Source organism: Phaenicophaeus curvirostris, chromosome 5, assembly GCF_032191515.1.
Source record: "Phaenicophaeus curvirostris isolate KB17595 chromosome 5, BPBGC_Pcur_1.0, whole genome shotgun sequence".
In the NCBI taxonomy this organism is placed as follows: domain Eukaryota; kingdom Metazoa; phylum Chordata; class Aves; order Cuculiformes; family Cuculidae; genus Phaenicophaeus; species Phaenicophaeus curvirostris.
This window is the reverse complement of record NC_091396.1, coordinates 59,703,976-59,724,616: the sequence shown is the minus strand read 5'-3', so window position 1 is coordinate 59,724,616 and position 20,641 is coordinate 59,703,976. Positions and strand designations below refer to the sequence as shown.

General features: G+C 41.6%; 1 protein-coding gene across 1 annotated transcript in view; it reads right to left on the bottom strand.

The window, feature by feature from the left end:
- The window catches only part of NUDT14 (nudix hydrolase 14), a 63,374-nt gene extending 51,402 nt beyond the window's left edge, over positions 1–11,972 (bottom strand). The window contains exon 1 of the mRNA XM_069858942.1: positions 11,862–11,972. Coding sequence (XP_069715043.1) covers positions 11,862–11,942 — 81 coding nt within the window. The 5' untranslated portion in view covers positions 11,943–11,972. The remainder of the gene's footprint in view (positions 1–11,861) is intronic.
- Positions 11,973–20,641: the final 8,669 nt, after the last annotated feature.

Below are 20,641 nucleotides of genomic sequence, written 5' to 3'. Positions count from 1 at the left end.
GGTTCCAGAAGAAACATTCAAGCAATTGTTAGATGATACATAAACGTACTTTGCACGCACTGAACACATGGAACATATCTTATACACTGCAACAGAAAATTTAAAAAACTATTTCAGAAATACGTATGAATTTGAAAAACCAGATAATTAAAAATAGCAGAAGAAGGCATCTCTAAATACAAGGGAAAGAAAATTAAAACACACAGTAACCAATACCTACATTTTTATGCTTGTGTACTTTGCCCTCTGTATATTAGGAAAAAAACCCTCTGGAAAAAAAAAATGTAATCTTGCACACATGCACACACACAGAGGGTCACAAAAGCTATGAAAGAGATAGTTCACACAAGTTCCTGAGCATTTGACAAGCCATTAAACTTTCACCTTTAGGTAGTTATGATGATCTGATGTCTCTTTTATGATATCACCCATTTTTTTTAATTAAAATCCACAATGTGTTTAACAAGCAATTCTTCCATCAATCTTTGATGTGTTTTACTTATAAAGCAATGACAGTTTTCAGTTTAGTCTCCTCAAAGTTCCAGAGAAACCATTTTCCACTCAGTTGCTTTGAAAGCCATTAAAACAACTTGATGAAGAACAGCAGCAGGGGGCTAATAGAAGCCAAGGCTTAGTAGCAATCTTTAGATTTTTCTCCTAAGACTTTCTCACAGACCATCCTCACAAAGATCCCAGGGCTTTTCATCCTCTCTTTTCGCCCCAACCCCCCAAAAATCAGTTCAAAGTGATAGATGCAACTAGCTCCACATTTTGCTATTTTTTAAATTTCACTTTTACGTTTTAGTTTTGATAGACACAACTGCAATCTGATTCCCATAGTAGTGGTGCTCTCACATCTTTATGTTGGGAATAAATAATACACAACAATTCAAGAAGTATCTTGGAAACATCTTCTAACCTGTCATCTGTTCTGAAGAAAGCACTGGTACAGAAAATTTACCTGTGGTTTATAAGTCATGCAACTGGCATTCAATTAATTGAATTAGTGATTAACTGATTAGTGATTTATATGTAGTTCTGTGTTTTACTGCAGTATTTCTGAAGCCTTCATAACGTCAGTGACCCTGCAACATTTTAAATCTCAGGTCACAAATAAAAGAACTACACAAGCCAACTGCAAATAATCTTTAATCCCTCTTTAAAAATGGGAACTGCCTGTAAAAAAAACGTAAATTCTGTGGTTATAGCTTCTTGCAGATGTAGAAACTAAAGTTTTATGGAAAACAGAACTATTAGGATAGTACCTACACTGATGAGAACCAGTAAAGCATCTGTTTTGTTGTGCTTACCACTATTTTATTTCTTTGATATGATAGCCACTTGAAGTACAATCTTTGTTGATCATTACTTTTGGGGAACTTTTGGAACTCCAGTGCTCTGCACTCTATGGACTCTTAAGTTACTGTATTCAAGAGATGCTGCTGTGGTCAAAATACCACACATGGCATTTCTGCGATACGAAGTTACTTCCACAAAGTAGGGCTATGGGACATACATCTTCATACCCGATTCTAGTTACAATCCCTTGTTCTTTTAAAAACTAGAGCTACGGTTACCGTACACATGGCTAAGGAGCAAAGAGACACTAAAGGAGGCCAGATATGTGCCTCCTCATTTTGAGGACAGGGGCAGCACATCTGAGAGATTTGAGGTCAGGAAAGACAGATGGTGGGCATTCCCATTACAGCTAAGTCACCTCTTGTCCTTACACCACTGAGCTTTATGTTTTCCATTTGGTGAGTCTCAGGGTTTCTGTTTCTACTTTATTTTAGCAAGCTCATATTTGTAAAACAAACTGGAAGAATACATTGTGAAATAAACTTCTAGGCTGTGAGAATAAATCTTATAGATACTGTCTCAGAGCAAAGTCAACAATCATACTTCCTGCATCTCCTCCTTCTGCTAAAGCAAAACACTATTAAGATGTTAATGAGATCTGTTCTTTTAATGTGATTTTCTTTAAAAATAAAAAAAATCCCAAAACATAGAATTTCCAAGTTAGTGAATTGACATACAAATCTATCAGTAAACACACAGAAAGTTTCTGTTCACTTTCTGAGATAATTATATCATAAATATAAGAAAAGGATCCATCAAGAATATAAAATAAAAAAGTTTGAGAAGTACAGAAACAATATCCTAAGGAACAGTTATGTATAATTTTCTAGAAGCGGAATTGAAAAAATGTAAGGCTGGAAGGACCTCACAAGATCACTCAGTACAACTCTTTTAATGGTGGCAGGATCAAACATATGTTATGTGAGTGCTATGTAATACATGCCAGATAGAGAATATGCGTCTGAGCATTGTTCTGTCAGAGCCTCCATTCAGGCTGTTCCAGCATTCAAACTATTCTCCCATTTGTGCAGTTTTAGGTTTAAAATAAATAATTGCAATACAATGTATGAAATAGCACTGTAAGATTGTTATGCTAGAAGTACAGGACCTAGAGTGTGTAATGCAAGCTCCTGTGGAGCTTAATTTTAATTAAAATTATCGCTAGCATTGCTTCTTTCTGTATTAGTTTTCAAGTTTCAGTGCTTACTTCCCCAGGAGGGTAAACTTCTTTTTTCCCCCTACATCTTTTATTTTCAGAGAAAGAACATCTCTCACCTTTAGGAGTTTAGCCTCATTTCCCTATAATGTATTCATCACCGCTCAGCACATCTGTCCCAGCAAATCCCATTTCCTGTCCTATTCATGAGGCTCAGCAACCTGGAGCTTTAGTGATTGCCGCCACACTTTTCCCATGGCCTTCTCACCTCTCAACCCCCCCATGCACCCCGCTCCCATTGTTTATCATCTGTTCTACCCTGCTGCAAACTGCTGTCAGATGTTCACTTATCCCTAATCTTACTCACTGCCTTTGATATTCTTTCTAATCCAACAACCTGTCAACTGAGGCATCAGCCCATGTCCAGACCAGCTGCTCCGTCACAGGCCGTAAGATTCCCTCTCAGCTCCAAGAGGTATTTAAAGGATTTTGACACAGCGACCGCGACGTGAAACAAATAATTAATGCTGTTTTGATCAGTGATCAGGGCTTCAGTGTGACATGAGCTGACCACTAAGAAAAACTGAGCTTTACTTTGTTTAAACTTCGGTAAACTTCAGTGTTATTTCATTAACAAGATTTTGATCAGTGTCTGAAGGCCAGTACCAAAAAGCTAAATTCTTTAACCCGTTTTAGTTAAAAATTACGTAGAATAATAAATCTGAACACGGGTTAACTTTATATGCCTGCTGTGTAAAACATGCTTATGTATGCAGCATCGACTTGTGCAGTTTTCAAAGCATGGGAGCTGACCTTTTATGAGTTATAGCTGCAAATGCAAATGTATTTTCAATAGGGCAGCAATTGAGTTAAAATTGTTATTCAAAATAACTTTGTGTTTTCAGGAATATAATAAATTATAACTTCATCCCATATATACTATCAAAACCAGACATTTTAAAGAATATTTTGATTCACAGAAAATGCCTAATTTCCATAATATTCAGATTTGCTATAAACTTAAATTTTTACAATGTTCATCTGCTTTAACACATAAGAAATACACATAATGTCATAGCTAACAGACTTTTTATACTGAGGAAAATAAGTTTTGCTATTTAAGCAAACATATGTATTTTGATCCAGACTGAAAAATAAATAAAGCATTTAGTTGTCGAAGAGCTTGAATAGTATTTTATTTCTCAGATCTAAATGCCATTACTACAAAAGAGACAGTATCAAACAAGTCAAAAAAGCCTACTTTACACCCTAGAGTAGTCATACCTCAAAAATACATAATATAATAAAATCTCAGTGATGGATTTTATAACATGGTTCATTCACTTAGAACTAAACCACTTTCATTTTTAGGACTTGTCTATACCAGGACATCAAGAAAATGAATCCGAAATAAGTACCTTGATGAACTTGAATTCTGCTAGTTAAACTCCATTAAACCCCTGTGTGGACACAGTCATTCAGTTTAGTTTACTGCTCCCTTAGGGCATGCACTGGAAAGTTAACATGGATTAAGGTAGGGTATGAATTCAAAGTGTAATTGTACTTTGAAAATAGTTTAATGTAAACAGAATGAGACTCTTTGTTGTAGAATGAGACATGGAGTTAATCAGGAAAGTCCTGTGTAGACAAGCCCTTGCAGATGAGGCTACTGGAGGGGTATTGTCAAAACCAATGGTTTTCAACCTTTTCATCTGAAGGCCTAGAAACATCTTCCAGTGAAGCTGCAAAGACCTTGGTTGCACATTAAAATCTCCTCATAATTGATCTGCTTTTCTTCGTTGACTCACGTGGATGACCTACAAGTAGTCCAATAGTCCTCAATGAGCCATGTATCAGAACTTGAAAAATACAGGTTTAAGCTAACTACAACTTACTTACCTTCTAATTCTCAGTCTTAACTTAATTGCTGTTGCACAGTAACCCAAGTAGTCTAGCTATTGATGACATTAAATCAGATTTTAATGTTCATTTTTATAAGTGCAGATTTCAGCCCTGTGCAAAGATGCTACAAAAGTTGCTCGACAGAACCTTGTCCTTTTCAATAACTGACATTTGCTGTCCCAGCTTTGTTACATCATAATATGACTGACCTAAAAATGTATTTACTCATGTATTTACTTCAAAGAACTCTAGATTCACCTGTCAAAGCATGCTGTATGAAGAAATTAAGACTAATAGAATATAATATTCACTGAAACAAAAACAAGTACTAGTGTTCTTTTCAACTGCTACCCTTATTAACTAGTTCTTCTCATTTCCCCCTTTTATAATTCATAAATATCTCATACAAAAATAACTTGTACAAATTTACAGAGTTGAATTCAAGGTGTATGGCTGAGCCAGAAGCAGATACACCTAGATTCCTCAATTTCTTTTCTTAAACCTGTTTCTTAATTCCAAATAACATTGTTTCTCTCAAAGGAAATTGTTCCCTCCATATTTAACTCCCTAATGGTGTCACTGCTAAAACTTCACATTTCTTTTCTTTCAACCATATAAAATAATTATAGTGCACTTCAACCATAATTCGTGGTTAACAGAGCAGCAGTCAGATCAGTCAGAACAAAAATCTGTCTCATCCAGGATCCTACCTCTGACAGAAGCCAAGATGCCTAAGGAAGAATATATTGTCAAAATGCTCTTAGCTTCCTGCAGCTTGCAGCTCCAGAGACTGCGGTATGTTTGCATGTAAGATTAATACCATATACTGACATAAAAGACTTGACAAGCTGAAGAAAGTGAGACAAATTTTGCAGCATAAAAGTCATCTCCTCTTACTGCACTACTGCTTTAAAAAAAATGAACTGCAAATAATTGTGTTACTTGGTAGCGTATTTCCTACTCCTGGGGCCTTTTGAAGATTCCACAGAAGACTGACTTGTTTGAACAGGTAACTTAAAAATCTGTTTACTCCCTCAATAGCATCATTTTTAACTGTCAAAATAGAAAAGAATGGTTTAGGTTAATAAAAAAGCAATATCTTCAAGACATCTCCAAGACAGTTAAATTCTAAGGCACAGAAACAGAGTGGTTGCTAATGGTCACAAAAGAAAGCAGCAGCAAATCTAAGACTAGAAAAAAGAAATTCCTTCTTCACCAATGAATTGCACACTACTTCTGAAGTACATTTTCTACCCATTATAAAGTTCATGATGTGTTAAAATCTACAGTCATCTTGAAAATTACTACAGAATGACTATAAAACTCAAAGAGATTATAACTGAATTCCCTTCATATGGAATGAAAACACCATGCACTAAAAAGAAATTTAAGGGACCAGTTTTAATGTTTAACTTCAAAATGAATGATTCTAAACACTAAAGCAATGAAGGAAATGTGATGCTCAGGCACTGGACTACTCTGAAGTGCGGAAGGAACATGAATCATAGAAACATAGAATAACCAGGTTGGAAGAGACCTACCGGATCATCGAGTCCAACCATTCCTATCAAACACTAAACCATGGCCCTCAGTGCCTCGTCCACTCACAAAAGAGCAATTAGTTCCAATATACCACCGCTGCCTGTATAGTTCCGTTCATACACATGGAGTTTTTAAGGTTTATCCTACATCATCGCAACAGATGCCCATTCACCATTCCACAGATTTGAAATACAAACTCACTTAAACACATACTGGGAAAATTACTGTTAGCTGATATTGGCCTACTAGCAAACTTCTAAAAGTTCCTGGGTAGAACGCACATCTATGTTTATGCAAAGCATGGAAACAGTGGCAAGAGTGCCCTTGCCAGCACAGCGTTCAAAAACAAAGCTATAGGAGCCTGAGCTAGATCCATACAGGCTTTGATATGTGAGCTCTGGGCAAAAGTTTCTGTAACAGCTCAAGATATTATTCCACCAGCCAGGTGCTCACTCTCAGCTGATGTTTTACCTGCCCTGGAAGGATAATGTCCCCAGCACTAAGGTGACCAAAAAGAATATGCAAAGACACTTCCTTCAGCCCCATGCAAAGCTTGGTACTTTAGCTTAAAGGGCTTATGGAGGTGGGTTTGAACTGGTAGAGCCAAGTAAGAGCTGGAGCAAATCTACTTCCCCTTCTGCTGATTCTCAGAGGGTAATAACCACTAGGGCGGGAACAAACAATTTCATGCATTAAATTCTTACATTACTAAAGCAAGATTCACCAGATTTCTGCCTGTCAAATCCCTGTTCAGGTGCTGATTAAGAAGACCACGTTCAATCCAAATTCCCATTTGGATACTTAATGCTACCCAAAATCCTAACAACTTTGCTCAACTGTTAATACTCTGAGTCTACTTCATGCCTTAGTATCGTCAGAATCATTAAACTTGGTGTTGGTTTTTTTTGTTTGTCTAATATGTAGGCCAGTGCCTGGCTAACATGCACAAAAGAAAGCTGAAGATTTGCACACAAATTTGTTTCCCAGCAGTGAGCACACTCTCCTGTGATGTGGGAAGCAATATTAATTGAAGCAAGATCTTGCAGCCTGACTCTACCACATCCCAGGGAAATGCCCTAGCCCTTGGGCATTGAGTTAATCTCTCATTAGCCATCCCTCTGGTCTCTTGAATACATTATTTATGAAAAGCAGAAAAATGTCAATAGGAAAAAGTGAAAAGAGATTTACCATGGAGTTCTGGCAAAGAAGCCAGTTCTTCAGGAGGTGATACGTGTTGGGTTTGGTTTTCTAAAGCCACTTTAGACAACAAATCAATTTGCATTTTGGGGGTAAGTATGCATTAAAACTAGCTAGATGCTATCCTATATGTGAGATAAATGAATTCTCTTCTGTCAGTATCAAGATGAACAAAAATACAAAAATGACATTTCTACTGTCAAAATGAAAAGGATATTCACCAGGCTATGTGAGGTACCTTGTTGATCTCTCACCCTCAGCCCACTCCACTTAAAATAACATGGCTTACTTGACTGAGGGCCCCACCTGGAAGAAGGGGCTGACAGCTGAAAATCCCAGGCAGAAAGTGAGAAGCTATCTCTATTTTGTTGAACATAGTTTTAAACTGCACCTTACTCCTCCACATTGGTTCTAAACGAGTCTACCTACAGTTTGCTGAATTCCATGAACCCTTTACTGCAATTCCATTTCTACCTTTGCACTATACAAGAACAGAACAAATCATTTTAAAAAGTGGTCGGTGCAGTGATTTGTTTACAGAACCAGGCTACACGTCATAACTTGAATGCCTCAAACCAAAATGCATGTTGCCTCCATCCATGCGGTTCAAAACCTAGAAATCTTTCAGAAGTGTGTACACTTTTATGCTTTACAAGAAGCACGCAGCACTCATTACTTTTATTTAAAACAATAAGGGTGTGCAGAGGAAGAGAAAGATGAAAGACCTCCTAAGAAAAGATCTCACGATCTTCTCTATTAGAAGAGCACAAATTGCTGTAACTTCAGGAACTCCTAAGAATTATGACAATCCTCAGTACACGCAAATAGCCAGAAGGCTACATTTTTTTCTCATGATCTTTTCGAAGAGTATTTCTTTGTAACCAAATGTAACTGGTCCAATCCAAAGGACGGCTCAAGCTCTTGGAACAAGAGGAACTCAGGGCTTGAGCACAAACCTATAAAGACATTGCAGCAGCTTTGTCACAAATGATAGTAACCACCTGACTAGATTTTAAGTACGTGCAATGCTGTCCCTGTATGTCCCCACAACTCCTTGTCTGAACATCCAGATACCAAAAGAGAATACTCAGCTGGCCGAAACACTAATCCTGTGTTTGGGCCTGCAGTACTGAACATGTCAAGTGCTTCTGACAAACAGGCAGACAACCATCTGAGTCTCTAGTTCCACTCTTGATCAGCTGCAACCACCACCTTCCTTAGTTGCATAACCTGTGTGGGCTCACAACAGTATTTGCTTAGATTTCACCCTCCTTCAGGATCCTTTTTCTTATATCTTGTGGATGGTCTGCAAACTTGCTAGAGCAACTGTGGTTTACAAGTCAGTGGGATGTGGGTTGAATGGATAAAATCAGACCAGCAAGGTAAGCTAGGATATAAATCACCCGTACCTAAATTTATGTTTAACTGCTGAAAATTTAACTGGTTTAGCTATAGTGATGGGATCAAAATTACCTCCACACAAGTAGTCTAATTTTTACAGGAAATGTCTCAATGCTGTAACATATGTGTTCATGAATGCTCAGAAATAATATTAAAATGACATGTATGCAAAAATTCTTTCAATTTCCTGTTTGTACGGAAAACCAGTACTTGTAAACAAGCAAACTAATAAAATAAAAATACTCTCATTCTGTATACATCCTCAGACAGAGAAGTTTTATTGAAATATCAATGCCTATTTCAGGAACGTATCTGTTTGAAAATATATTTCAAAATCTCAAACTTCAAAGTCTAACTTATCCTTCATTGATAGTATATAACACAAAAATATGCATCAATTAATCCTTTTCAGGTTACAGTGAATTATAGGGGACATATTATAGCTTCACAAAAAGTACCTGTACAATCACCTCAAACCCTCCTGTTAGAGCATGATGCCACGCATTGCATAAATATCAAAACTAGTTTCAGTTTTCATACTGCAACAAACACCATCACTGAATTTTTTCTTATTTGAACTGTTCTGTTATTCAAAATGACTTTTTTTTTATTAGATTTGGGTTAAGCTCAGCAAGCAGGTGCAGGGAATTCATGGAAGGGGAAACTAATTTTACTCTAATGTAAAGCTAAAGATTAAAATTTTCTCCTCTTTTTCTAGCTAGTGAAAAATAAGTTGGACAAGAGGAAGATCTACCCAGCATAAAACCATTAAGATTGAGCGCTAGACTTCAGAAATAATTTTTGGTTTTAGATAAGTTGTGGAATTTTCAAAAATTATTAAGTACATTAAGCACCTAACTCCCTTAAATCTAAGATATTTGGCTGTTTAGGAATTTTATGGGGTTTTCAGCAGGCCTAAATGACTTTGAAACAATTAGCCAAATGACCAAAAATATTTAGCATTTCCTCTGGTTAGTAAGTCAGTTTTTAAATGCAAAATACACTTTACATAAAGGTAGGGCCTGTCTCTCAGCTCAGGTATAGGCAGTTGTGCACTCACTGAGCTTGCGCTCTCAGTAGGGTGGACCCAAGCCAGCTTCTGTGCCATATAAACTACATTTTCACATTCATTTTAAGGCAGTGCTGCAGCCAAGAGAAACAATCTTTGCCCTCAAACAGCCCCCAAACGCTCATCCCTAACCACCACACTACCACCTCCCCTCTGCCAGCATACGTATTTGAATTAAATCTGAGCCCAACTTCTTTTTTCAGCCAGATTAGGTTTGACCTGGACCAGATCACTGATCCAGCTCACTATTTTGCTGCACAAACACTTGTGCTAGGAGAAGAAGTAGCAAGACGCGCAAAATGGGCGAGGCTACTTCTTTTGGCAGCAATGCCGGTCTGTCTCAAATCACAGCAGGTAACCAAACACATCCTTGTTTCTTACTATACTCATCACATTTAAGGCACTTGTACTCAATTAAATGTAATTTTGTAATACTATTTTGTACATTTTAATTAAATCCCAGTTTTCATGTAAATACAGCATGACTCAGAAATGAAAATGAAATTAAGAAGGAAGACTTGTCACTTATAACCTAAGCCAGCAAAAATTAGAACATGAAAGAATGTTCTTCAGGTTTCCTTCTGAAAGAAGAGAGCTCTCTTTAGGAAAATCATGTACAAAATGTATTATAAAAGGTAAAAAAATATCAGTTCATCTTCTTCAATGGAAGCTATTTGAACCTTTGCTTTTCCTTTTCTGTATCCTATCTCACTGTTGGACTTCTGAACACCTCCTCCATACACATTTCCTCTTTTGCCTTTTCCGCTGTTGTGTTTAGAAGCACAGCAAAGGATCATAGAATGATTTGGGTTGGAAGGGACCTTAAAGATCACCCAGTTCCAACCTCCTGCCACGGGCAGGGACACCTTCCGCTGGATCAGGTAGCAGAAGATGTAGTCTGCAGCATGCACTCCTAGGGCTGTCAAACTCTTCTGTGCTTCCACTTACGCTCCTCTGCTGGGGCAAAAGCTCAGCCTGGACCAGCCAACGCTGCATTGCCAGCCGCTTTTGTGCAAGACCTCGCTTGCAGACAACATTAGCACAACACTTTACGCTGTGAGAAGCAACTTCCCTCTCACGCCTTGCATTCCTGCCACTGCTGGAGGCACCAGTTCTCAGGGTTCCTGCGAAAGGTGACTCAACGTTTATACAAATATAACAAAAGATATTTCCCTCCCTTCCCTCCCCACTTCCCACCTCCCTGCGTGGAGGCTGGCTTGGCAGGGCAGCAGAATGCCTCGTTGATGGAAGCAACAACCTGCCGTGCCGAGGGCTGGCCAGCAACAAGGTCAATCTGCAAACCATCAGCACCAAAACAAGGCCCCACATGAAGAGATGCCCTGCTCAGAGGCGACCCAACAATGAAGGTGGGGGTTAGGGAGGCACCCCCAGATCGCAGGGAGGCACCGGGTGCCCAAGGAGTATTTGGTGGCGTGCCCCAAGGCACTACCCGACACTGATTCTGAAAATGCCTGCAAATAAAACTCTCTAAGACTTATCATAGAATCATAGAATCATAGAATAACCAGGTTGGAAAAGACCCACCGGATCATCGAGTCCAACCATTCCTATCAAACACTAAACCATGCCCCTTAGCACCTTGTCCACCCGTGCCTTAAACACCCCCTGGGAAGGTGACTCAACCACCTCCCTGGGCAGCCTCTGCCAGTGCCCAATGACCCTTTCTGTGAAGAATTTTTTCCTAATGTCCAGCCTTGTTTTGGAGTTTTAGAAAGCGAGCTCTCTTTATCAGGCCTGGGCAACATGCAGGAGCGGTCTCCATCGATCGTGTGCGGCGAGGCAAAACCCGGTTACAGAATGTATTTCCCAGCTACATAAATATGTATAAATTTTCCCAGAAATCTTACGCATCTTCCATTGCTTTCCAAGGTGTCATTTTACTGTTATTATGAAACTTTGCAGAAGTCACAACTCTTGCTAATTTGGAGCCAGCTCCAGCTCTGTGCTTGACCTTGGAGACAGGGAAAGGCTGCGACACGGGCGATGGCAGAAGACGAGACATCTGTTCAGCTCAGATCACCCTGAACACAAGACGTAATTTTCAAAGAATGCTCAGTGTCTGGGGAAAAACCCCACCATTTTAAAGGAAACACGCTACCAGAGGGGCATTCTGTCTCACTTTCAAAGAACACAACGACTCGGGAGGAACTTTATTTTAGCTTAAATGTCAATAAGCCGGGGGGCGCCGCCTCCGCCGCGAGAGGCTGCACTCACCTGCCGGTAGCAGAGGCGGAAAGGGCGCAGGTAGAGGGAGGAGGCGCAGGGCTGGAGCGACAGCTCCTCGATGGCCTCCATCGCGGCCGGACAGCGGGAGGAGGAGGATGGGGAGGAAGGGGAAGGGGAAGGGGAAGGGGAAGGGAAAGGAAGGGAGGAGGCGCGCGCAGCCGCGGCCCGCGGGGACGGGCAGGGCCGGGGAGGGCAGAGCGGGCTGAGCCGGGACAGAGCGGGCAGGGCTGGGATGGGCAGCGGCTGGAAGGGCTGAGCCGAGCCGGGCAGGGCCGAGCCGAGCCGAGCCGGGCAGGGCTGAGCAGGCAGGGCTGAGCCGGGCACGGCCTGGCAGGCCTGAGGCAGGAAGGACCAGCTGGGCAGGGCGAGACAGGGCTAAGCCGAGTGGGCAGGGCTGAGCTGGGCTGGGCTGGGCTGAGCCGAGCCAACCAGGCAGGGCTGAGCTGAGCAGAGCGGAGCTGAGCTGGGCCGGACAGAGCCGGGCTGGGCTGAGCCAGGCTAGGCTGAGCCATGCCAGGCAGGACAGGGCAGGGCTGAGCTGGGCTGAGCTGAGCTGTGCCAGGCAGGACGGAGTGGGCTGAGCTGGGCTGCGCTGGACTGAGCCATGCCAGGCAGGACAGAGTGCACAGGGCCCCTCACCACAAGAAGGATGTTGAGGCTCTGGAGCGAGTCCAGAGAAGAGCAATGAAGCTGATGAGGAGGCTGGAGAACAGGCCTTATGAGGAACGGCTGAGAGAGCTGGGGTTGTTTAGCCTGGAGAAGAGGAGGCTGAGGGGAGACCTCATTGCTCTCTACAACTACCTGAAAGGAGGTTGTGGAGAGGAGGGAGCTGGCCTCTTCTCCCAAGTGACAGGGAACAGGACAAGAGGGAATGGCCTCAAGCTCCACCAGGGGAGGTTCAGGCTGAACATCAGAAAAAAAATTTTCATGGGAAGAGTCATTGGGCACTGGCACAGGCTGCCCAGGGAGGTGGTTGAGTCACTGTCCCTGGAGGTGTTTAAGGGACGGGTGGATGAGGTGCTGAGGGGCATGGTTTAGTGGTTGATAGGAATGGTTAGACTCGATGATCTGGTGGGTCTCTTCCAGCCTGGTGATTCTATGATTCTATGATTCACAGGGCTGAGCTGGGCTGGGCTGAGCGAAGCGGGCAGGACAGAGCAGACAGGGCTGAGTGGAGTCGAGCGGGCTGGCTCAAGCCGGGCTGGCTCAAGCCGGGCTGGAGCCGGGCAGGGCTGAGCCAGGCCAAGCCAAGTGGGCAGCATCCTCTGCCCATGGCAGCTTCCAGCTCAGTGCAGGTGGCGGCTCGCTCCCTTGCAGGCTGCCCAGTGGAGCAGTGGTGGGATGGGGCCTCCTGTCCTCTTCCCTCAGAGAGGAGCTGAAAGAAGCCCAGTGGAGGAGGACGTGAGGGACCTGGTGTATGAGTATGAGAAGGTGGACATGAGCCGGCAGTGTGTTCTCGCAGCCTGGAAGACCAACCGTATCCTGGGCCGCATTGAAAGAAGCATGGCCAGCAGGTTGTGGGAGACGATTCAGCCCTTTGACTCTGCTCTCATGAGACCCCATCTGGTCCAGCTCTGTAGCCTTCAGCGCAGGAAAGACACGGACCTGTTGCACTGGGTCCAAAGAGGGCCACAAAAATGATCAGAGGGCTGGAGTACCTCCCCTATGAAGAGAGATGAGAGAGTTTGGGTTGTTTAGCTTGGAGAAGACTTCAAGGAGACCTTATTGCAGCTTTTCAGTACTTAAAGAGGGTTTATAACAAAGATGGGGGAAAGCTTTTTAGCAGGACCTGTAGCAGTAGGACAAGGGGTAATGGTTTTAAACATTCTATGATTCAAGGAAATTCACTGGTAACCTGCAACAAATTGTTTGGTGCTTCTCAAACTTTCAGGGTCAGGTTCCAGTTGTGACCGCGTACCAAGCCCATTGCAGAAGAGTAAATGCAGCTTCATTCCACTCATCAGCCACAAAGTTACAAAATAGTTACCCTCTCATGTTTTACTTCATATTTTTAAACAAATCACTGTTAGATTTAATGATTTCCTGGATTTCATAGGAGTTTGATCATCTTCATGCAACATTAGGTTAATTACCTTCGGTGTTTTAATATTTCTACTAAAGATTTTTTACATACATGAGCAACAGAGCTCACAGTTTGTCATGGTCATTATCTCTCTGATTTGTGTTCACTTTCCGTGCAGATGTTTCAGTGTACAGCTATTTTAGTTGCTGTATAAATCAAATTATTTTGCCAATATATATTGACCACCCTGAGAATAATCTGAAGTTTCTGGCATCTGTTTCTTTTTTCTCTTCTAGACTCCTTCCACTGCACCACTAAGAAAATTTGTTATCATGTGCTAGTAAGATTCTTAGCAGTATGGCTAAAAAAGAACAGATCCAGCAATTACGAAACTTTCTACAAAGTAAATAAGGTAGTGCTCGTGTTTCAGAACCCTTATCATCAGTTCTGGTAACGCAAGTGACAAAATAAAAAAATGTTTTGTGAGATTGAAAAGTGGTGCGTTTTAAAAGTGGTATTTGTAAAGCTATCATAACAAATAGGCAACTAAATGTATTTGTTAGCTGACTTTGGAAATATTTGTGTAAGTATCTTTGTGTCTTTGGATATGCCCCAGTATTTCTGCTTTTTTCAGAATGATCTTGAGGTCATTCAGCGCTCCTGGGAACTTAAGCTATATTTTTCTATTAAATTATTTCAGTCTTCCCAGTCCAATTTAAGTATAAACACAGTTTCCATACACAGCAAGTTTACAGTATCTCCGTTTGCTTATGTTAAAAGTTACCAGCTACCCAGGTTGGCTCAGCCAGTTAGATTGTCCTCTTCAATAAACATTCTAACACCACTTAAAGGTTCTGAGTGTGTGTGTGTTTTGGGGAACATGTCATAGCGTGTGATGGATTGCTTATTCCATTCTTGGTTTTAGGTGCGAAGCTTTTGGGGTTGTGATATGTCGCAGACCTCATCTTGCTAATGTACCTGGAGCAGCTGAATGCAGCATCACAGGAAAACACAGTTCAGGGTGCTTTAGTGTTAAGAGTTGCAATTGAAAGTTGTAGTCTTCTTTATTGGAAAATGTTCTTTGTGAATATGCTAGCTGAACTAACAGACTAGGATTGAGGAGCTTCTCTAGTGCTACTGTCCTACAGGTGAAATCTGAGTGAGAAAGTGAAAAGGAAAAATATGTCCTGCATACTGGGACTGCTGTTGAGCAGCCAGACCTGAATTTCATTACAATTTTTTATTAAGGCCTAGATATTCCATGCAGCAAGTGCCTTTGCCTTTGCAAAAACTCTCCTGGTAAGGAAAAGCTGCTCATCTCCCACTTACTCCAAAGAACAATAATGAAGTGGAATAACTTAATTTTGGATGGGTAAGATGGACTTCTGCCTTCCTATTCCCTTGCACTTCTTTTGTAGCTTGCCTGTGCCAACTGACGCTGGCTCTTACCTGGCTCAAAATGCACTGAATTCACAGCAGAGTGCAAGAGGGCATAATCCAGAGACACTACACAGCAACTTGGCTTAGGGGTCAGGAGGGCTATGTTCACACATGAAGTCCCACCAGGGCAGACGTGCCCACTATGCACTCACCACTTCTGCTGGAGTAACTTAATTCCCAAAGACTTCAGGAGACCAAGTGCATTTTCTCAGAGTGCTGCCCCATGTGGATTTACAGCCTCAGATAACAATCAGCTTGCAGATCTCTTGACATCCCTGTGTGTCTGCTGCTTTTTTAAAGCAGAAGTACTAGTGATGATGTTCCTCCAGTAACTTGTGGAAATAGACATTTATAATGCTAAAGTGTTTGAGGACTGTGTTCATGTCTGTTAGCTTCAATGAGATGGTTCCAATATTGAACTTTAAGCCCTTGTTAACTGATTGCAAAGTCTTCTGGTTTTGATTAGCACTACTCCATACAATGTAATTTACATTTCTGTGATACTGTCCCTGCATCGTCAGCTCCCAAACTTCTTAAATCCTGGATTACTCTTGGCAGTCAGAGTTCCTTTGCAGAGCACTATCCATATTTACCATTATGCTGCTAATTGAAATAGCTGCCACTGACAGGTGTCCAAAAGCCAACTGCCTTGTGCCGGCATATCTTCCTTGCTAAGTGTTACTGTTAATTTGACTCTCCCAAAACTTAGAAGGTGTCGGAATGACAGGTTGCCTTTCACTACATTAGTACATTCCTTTGTCTTCTTAAAGTGGCTTCTGTGAATGTTATTATGAGAGGTGCCCTCAAGGATTCCTTATTTTCCTGTAGCTGATGGTCTTCTGCTGTAAAATACTAAAATCTTGATGCTTTGCCTCCACAGGCTATCAGAGGTCTGAGAGTGGTTTGTGTAACAGCATGATAAAGAGCCTAATAAAAGGACAGGACAAGCATGGGTAAAAGCTTGTTTCTTTCTTGCAAAGAAAGAGCAGCAGGTTCAACAGGCAAAGAGGGCAAACAAGAAGTGTCCTCTCCAGACCTAAAGAGTCACTAGGATTTCGTATAGAAAATGAAATGTTCACATCAGCATAAAAAAGGAGTTTTTACAGGCTACAGTTCCTTCATTTAGAAGACTTCTCTTTCCTTCGAAGCATTGTTTGCTATCTTGTTACTTTGTGAGTAACTTTTACTACCAGTCAAATACCCAAACAACTTTTTTTCTTGTTTTATAAAGAATTCCCTTCAGCTTGGAAGTTTCCGCTGGTACGGTTCTTCCCTTCACTGTAAAGACAGCCAGACACACAGTCCTTGGGCGTGTGCCTCGGAGGGGGTCAAGTTGCATCCTCGTTAGCAGTTTATTTTATCGCTGTTTGATTTGGGACCCAACAGGAATGTTTTCCACACAGGCTTGGTGCTACTGCCCTTCTCCTGCTGGTGGTGGCGGCTCTGGGAGCCATGCTTGCCCTCTCACCTCTGCACAGGTGTGGATTTGCAGGGAGTCCAGACAGTCCTCAGCCCTGCTGTTTACCCTGAGTGGGCACCCAGGAATGTCCCTTGGAGTATTTCCCTCTTCCTGCTGGAGCTTAGCAAAGTACCTGAAGTGCTGGGTTCTTCCATGCCTGGTTAGGTAATGCATTTCCTCTAGTGATTTTTGTGTGCATGCACTTCTGCATGTGCTTTTAAATTCTGACAGGCTTGCTTTGCTCTTTGATATGCCATTGCTCTTGAACAAAAGTCATCAAGTCCTGAGCCTTTCCTATCCCCAGAGGGCTCCTCAATATATTGCATAGTATCACTGAGCCAGCAATGTGCCCTCGTGGCCAAGAAGGCCAATGTTCTCTGGGGGTGTATCAAGAAGACTGTGACCAGCAGGTTGAGGGAGGTCATCCTCCCCCTCTACTCTGACCTAGTGAGGCTACACCTGGAGTCCTTTGTCCAGTTCTGGGCTCCCCAACAGTAGAAAGACAAGGATCTACCAGAGAGAGTCCAGTGGAGGGCCACAAAGATGATGAGGGGACTTGAGCATCTGTCTTATGAGGAGAGGCTGAGTGATCTCAGTCTGTTCACCCTTGAGAAGAGAAGACTGAGAGGGGATCTTACCAATGCTTATAAATATCTAAAGGGTGGACTCCTCTCAACAGTGCCCAGCTACAGGACAGGGGGCAACAGGCACAAACAATGAGCACAGGAAGTTCCGCATGAACGTGAGGAAAAACTTCTTTACTGTGAGGGTGACGGAGCATTGGAACAGGCTGCCTGTGGAGGTGGTGGAATCTGCTTCTCTGGAGATAGTCAAAACCCACATGGACATGTTCCTGTGCAACCTCCTGTACGTGAACCTGCTTTAGCTGGGGTGGGGTGTTGAACTGTATGACCTCCAGAGGTGCCTTCCAACCCTGACTATTCTGTGATTCTGTGATTACTTTCTTACATTTCTTTTGGTATTTGTGAGTACTGTAGTTACTAAGATATTGCAAGTACGAAAGTGTGAGTAACTAGAGGCATGCTGGCTTGCAATTCTTAGCTTTCGTTTCTAATCCACGTGGTTGCAGAAAAAGAAAAGCCAGGAAATGTAAGCTATGACAAATGTAGGGTTTGTGAGCTGCTAAACACAGGTCTTGTGCCAAGGCAGTGCCATATATGTAGTAGAAAGGGCATATTGGGGTGACAGATAACCTGGATCCCCAGATTGGGGCAGAAGAAAGCCGGCGGAGGCTGCTGAAGATGGGTGCTGACTGACCCAGGATCTATCTGCATGCCCCATTCAGCAGCAGACAGCTGAGATGCCTGCAAAGCCATTGTCTTCTGCCTAGGAACTACTCCCAGAACTTCCTTCTCCTCCTCAGCTTTCCAGGCCACATGCAGTTGTTGTTGAAGTTACATTAGGGTATTAGGAAGGTTGGACACCTTTGCTATAAAGGCTTAGTGAGAAAGATGAACAAAAATGGCCAAAATCCAGTATATTTTGTAATCTCACGTTGGGAATTCTGATGGTTGGTAGCACGAAAACTTGTTCTCTTCATGTGGTCCATCCGTGCATTGCCACAGAAACATTCATTTTGAGTGCCCTTCTGGAGATCAGACACAGGTTTTCCGTAATGAAGCGGCTGTTGTGATGTTGCCTTCTAAAGTTTACCCCCTAGGCTTCTGTGGGAAAGCAAGCCTGAAGCTGCCAATATCTGGCTTTTAATTATTATTCAGTTCTGGGGCATAACCATCCTGGTTACATTCATGAAAGTCAGGAATCATTCTTATGCAATTCTTCTGGCGTTGTAAATAGAGCCCTAGAGAAATTAGTTTTTATTTCAGTAGTAACTTTTCTGAGAGACAACTTTTTTTTTTACTTGGATAATTTACATTTCTATTAGAGAATATAAAATCAGAGATTCACACTGCAGTCCATAACATTATGTTCCTACAATTTTATTCACCATTAGTTGGTTCAGAGCTGTTTTAATCACAGGAATAGCCATGGAGAACTCAGAGTAATTATTCCTGTATGGGTTTGCAGAATTTGGTTCATAAGGACTGACAGCATAAGAAAGACAGGAATTGTGTGTGGTATTGCGAATATGCATCACTCTAAGTTAGAGGAATATTTCAGTTTGTTTCCTTGTTTTCATTAGCTTCTCCTTGTTTTCCTAAAACCAAAGTGCGTCTCTCTCAGTGAGAAAGGACTATCTTGGTCTTTACTTTTCGAAGTCAAGTACTGCTCAGTGGCTGTAGCGGAAAACTCACCTGTGTCTTTTAGAATAGTGTGATTTCCCAGAAGAGCTGAAATTTATCCGTCTACCTTGTGAAATGAAGGGCTGGTATGAAGGTCTTTTGAAAGTATTTATTATTATTAAAAGACTTGAACTAAATATGGTAAGTAAAAAATAGTTGAAACATATTCAGCATAGATATAGATATCATGACATGTAAAATCAATCTCTCTAAAAATAGTGGAAGGAAAAAGCTCTTCAACACAAATATGTAATTAATATGTCAATTAGGCAGTTCATTAGATATTCATAATATAATATGACAAGTTGCAATATGGTATAAAGTAGAGGGAGGTGAGAACATGGGAAGTAAATGCTGATTTCTAGCTTTTCAGCTGGGGGACGAACAAACACATAGTCTGTGAAAAAATAAGAAACAATATGCATGCAAAATTAAGATACTTTTAAGTTATTTTAATTACTATCCAACAAACGCCTACAGCTAACAGAGTAAAAACCATTAGAGGGAGGACTTTGATTTTTCAGTTAGCTCCTTTTGTAATGAGGGAAAAAAAGAAAATGATAACACCTTGTTGTTTGTATTACACCAGCACATACAGCTGCAGTCTGGGTCTTATTATGCTAGAAACTGTTCAAATACAGGCGGAAGAAGGGTGTCTTTCCCAAAAGAGCTGCAGACTAATTCATGCAAAAGAACAACAAGAGTAACATATATTAATAAGGAACAGCTGAAGGAAAGTAAAGGAGTAAGAAGAATCTGCTTTTGTTTGCCCCATATGTATGCAGTAGAGCTGGAAGGAGAAAAGTATTTCAGTCTCTCAGGGAACCTTGATGTTCAAATAGTTTGAAACTGCCTGTAAAAAGGACTTGGGCCCGAGTTCTTGGACAGATGAATGTTGGCCATGGCCCTAGCCATGACCCTGGTATCTCTGAGCTCTCCAATCACCATGACACTGAGCTATGCCTGGTAGCTTGCCCTGGACTGCAGGCATTATAAGCCCAAGGGTCCTTAATCTTCAGGCAGTTTGCCTAGTAAGATTTGTTGAAACTGTGGGAGCTGGAAGCCCTGGTCCTCAGGAGACTGCCAGCTGGGCTGCTCAGAAACCAGGACTGGCATAGCTCCAATGGATGGTTGCCTGTTTTCCGAAGGAATTCAATTGAATACTTGTCTGTATGGAATGTTTCTGTTCGGTAAGTTGAGACATTCCAAAGAAAAAAAATAGTCAGAGGGTTGGTTTTTTTTCCACCAAATGTAGGAAGCAGGTAGCTGGCTTCTATTTTGACAGATTTAAATGTAAATAAATGTATATGTGATTTATGAGATAGAAAGGTAAGGAAACACGACTGGCCGTTTTTCTGCCTCTTCTTCATTAGACATACTAGACATACTGTATTTTCATATTTATTTGTATTGCAGCACTGCCTAGTAGTCCAGAACTTTATTGTGCTCATCGGTATCAAAACACAGAACAAACCACCCTAAATGCTTTTGTGAAATTCTTGTGGTTAGAAGTGAGTTGGAGGACAGCTCTGAGGAAGGACAGGGAAAGTTCTCCACAACTTAGTTCAAGGAGGTGTAATTT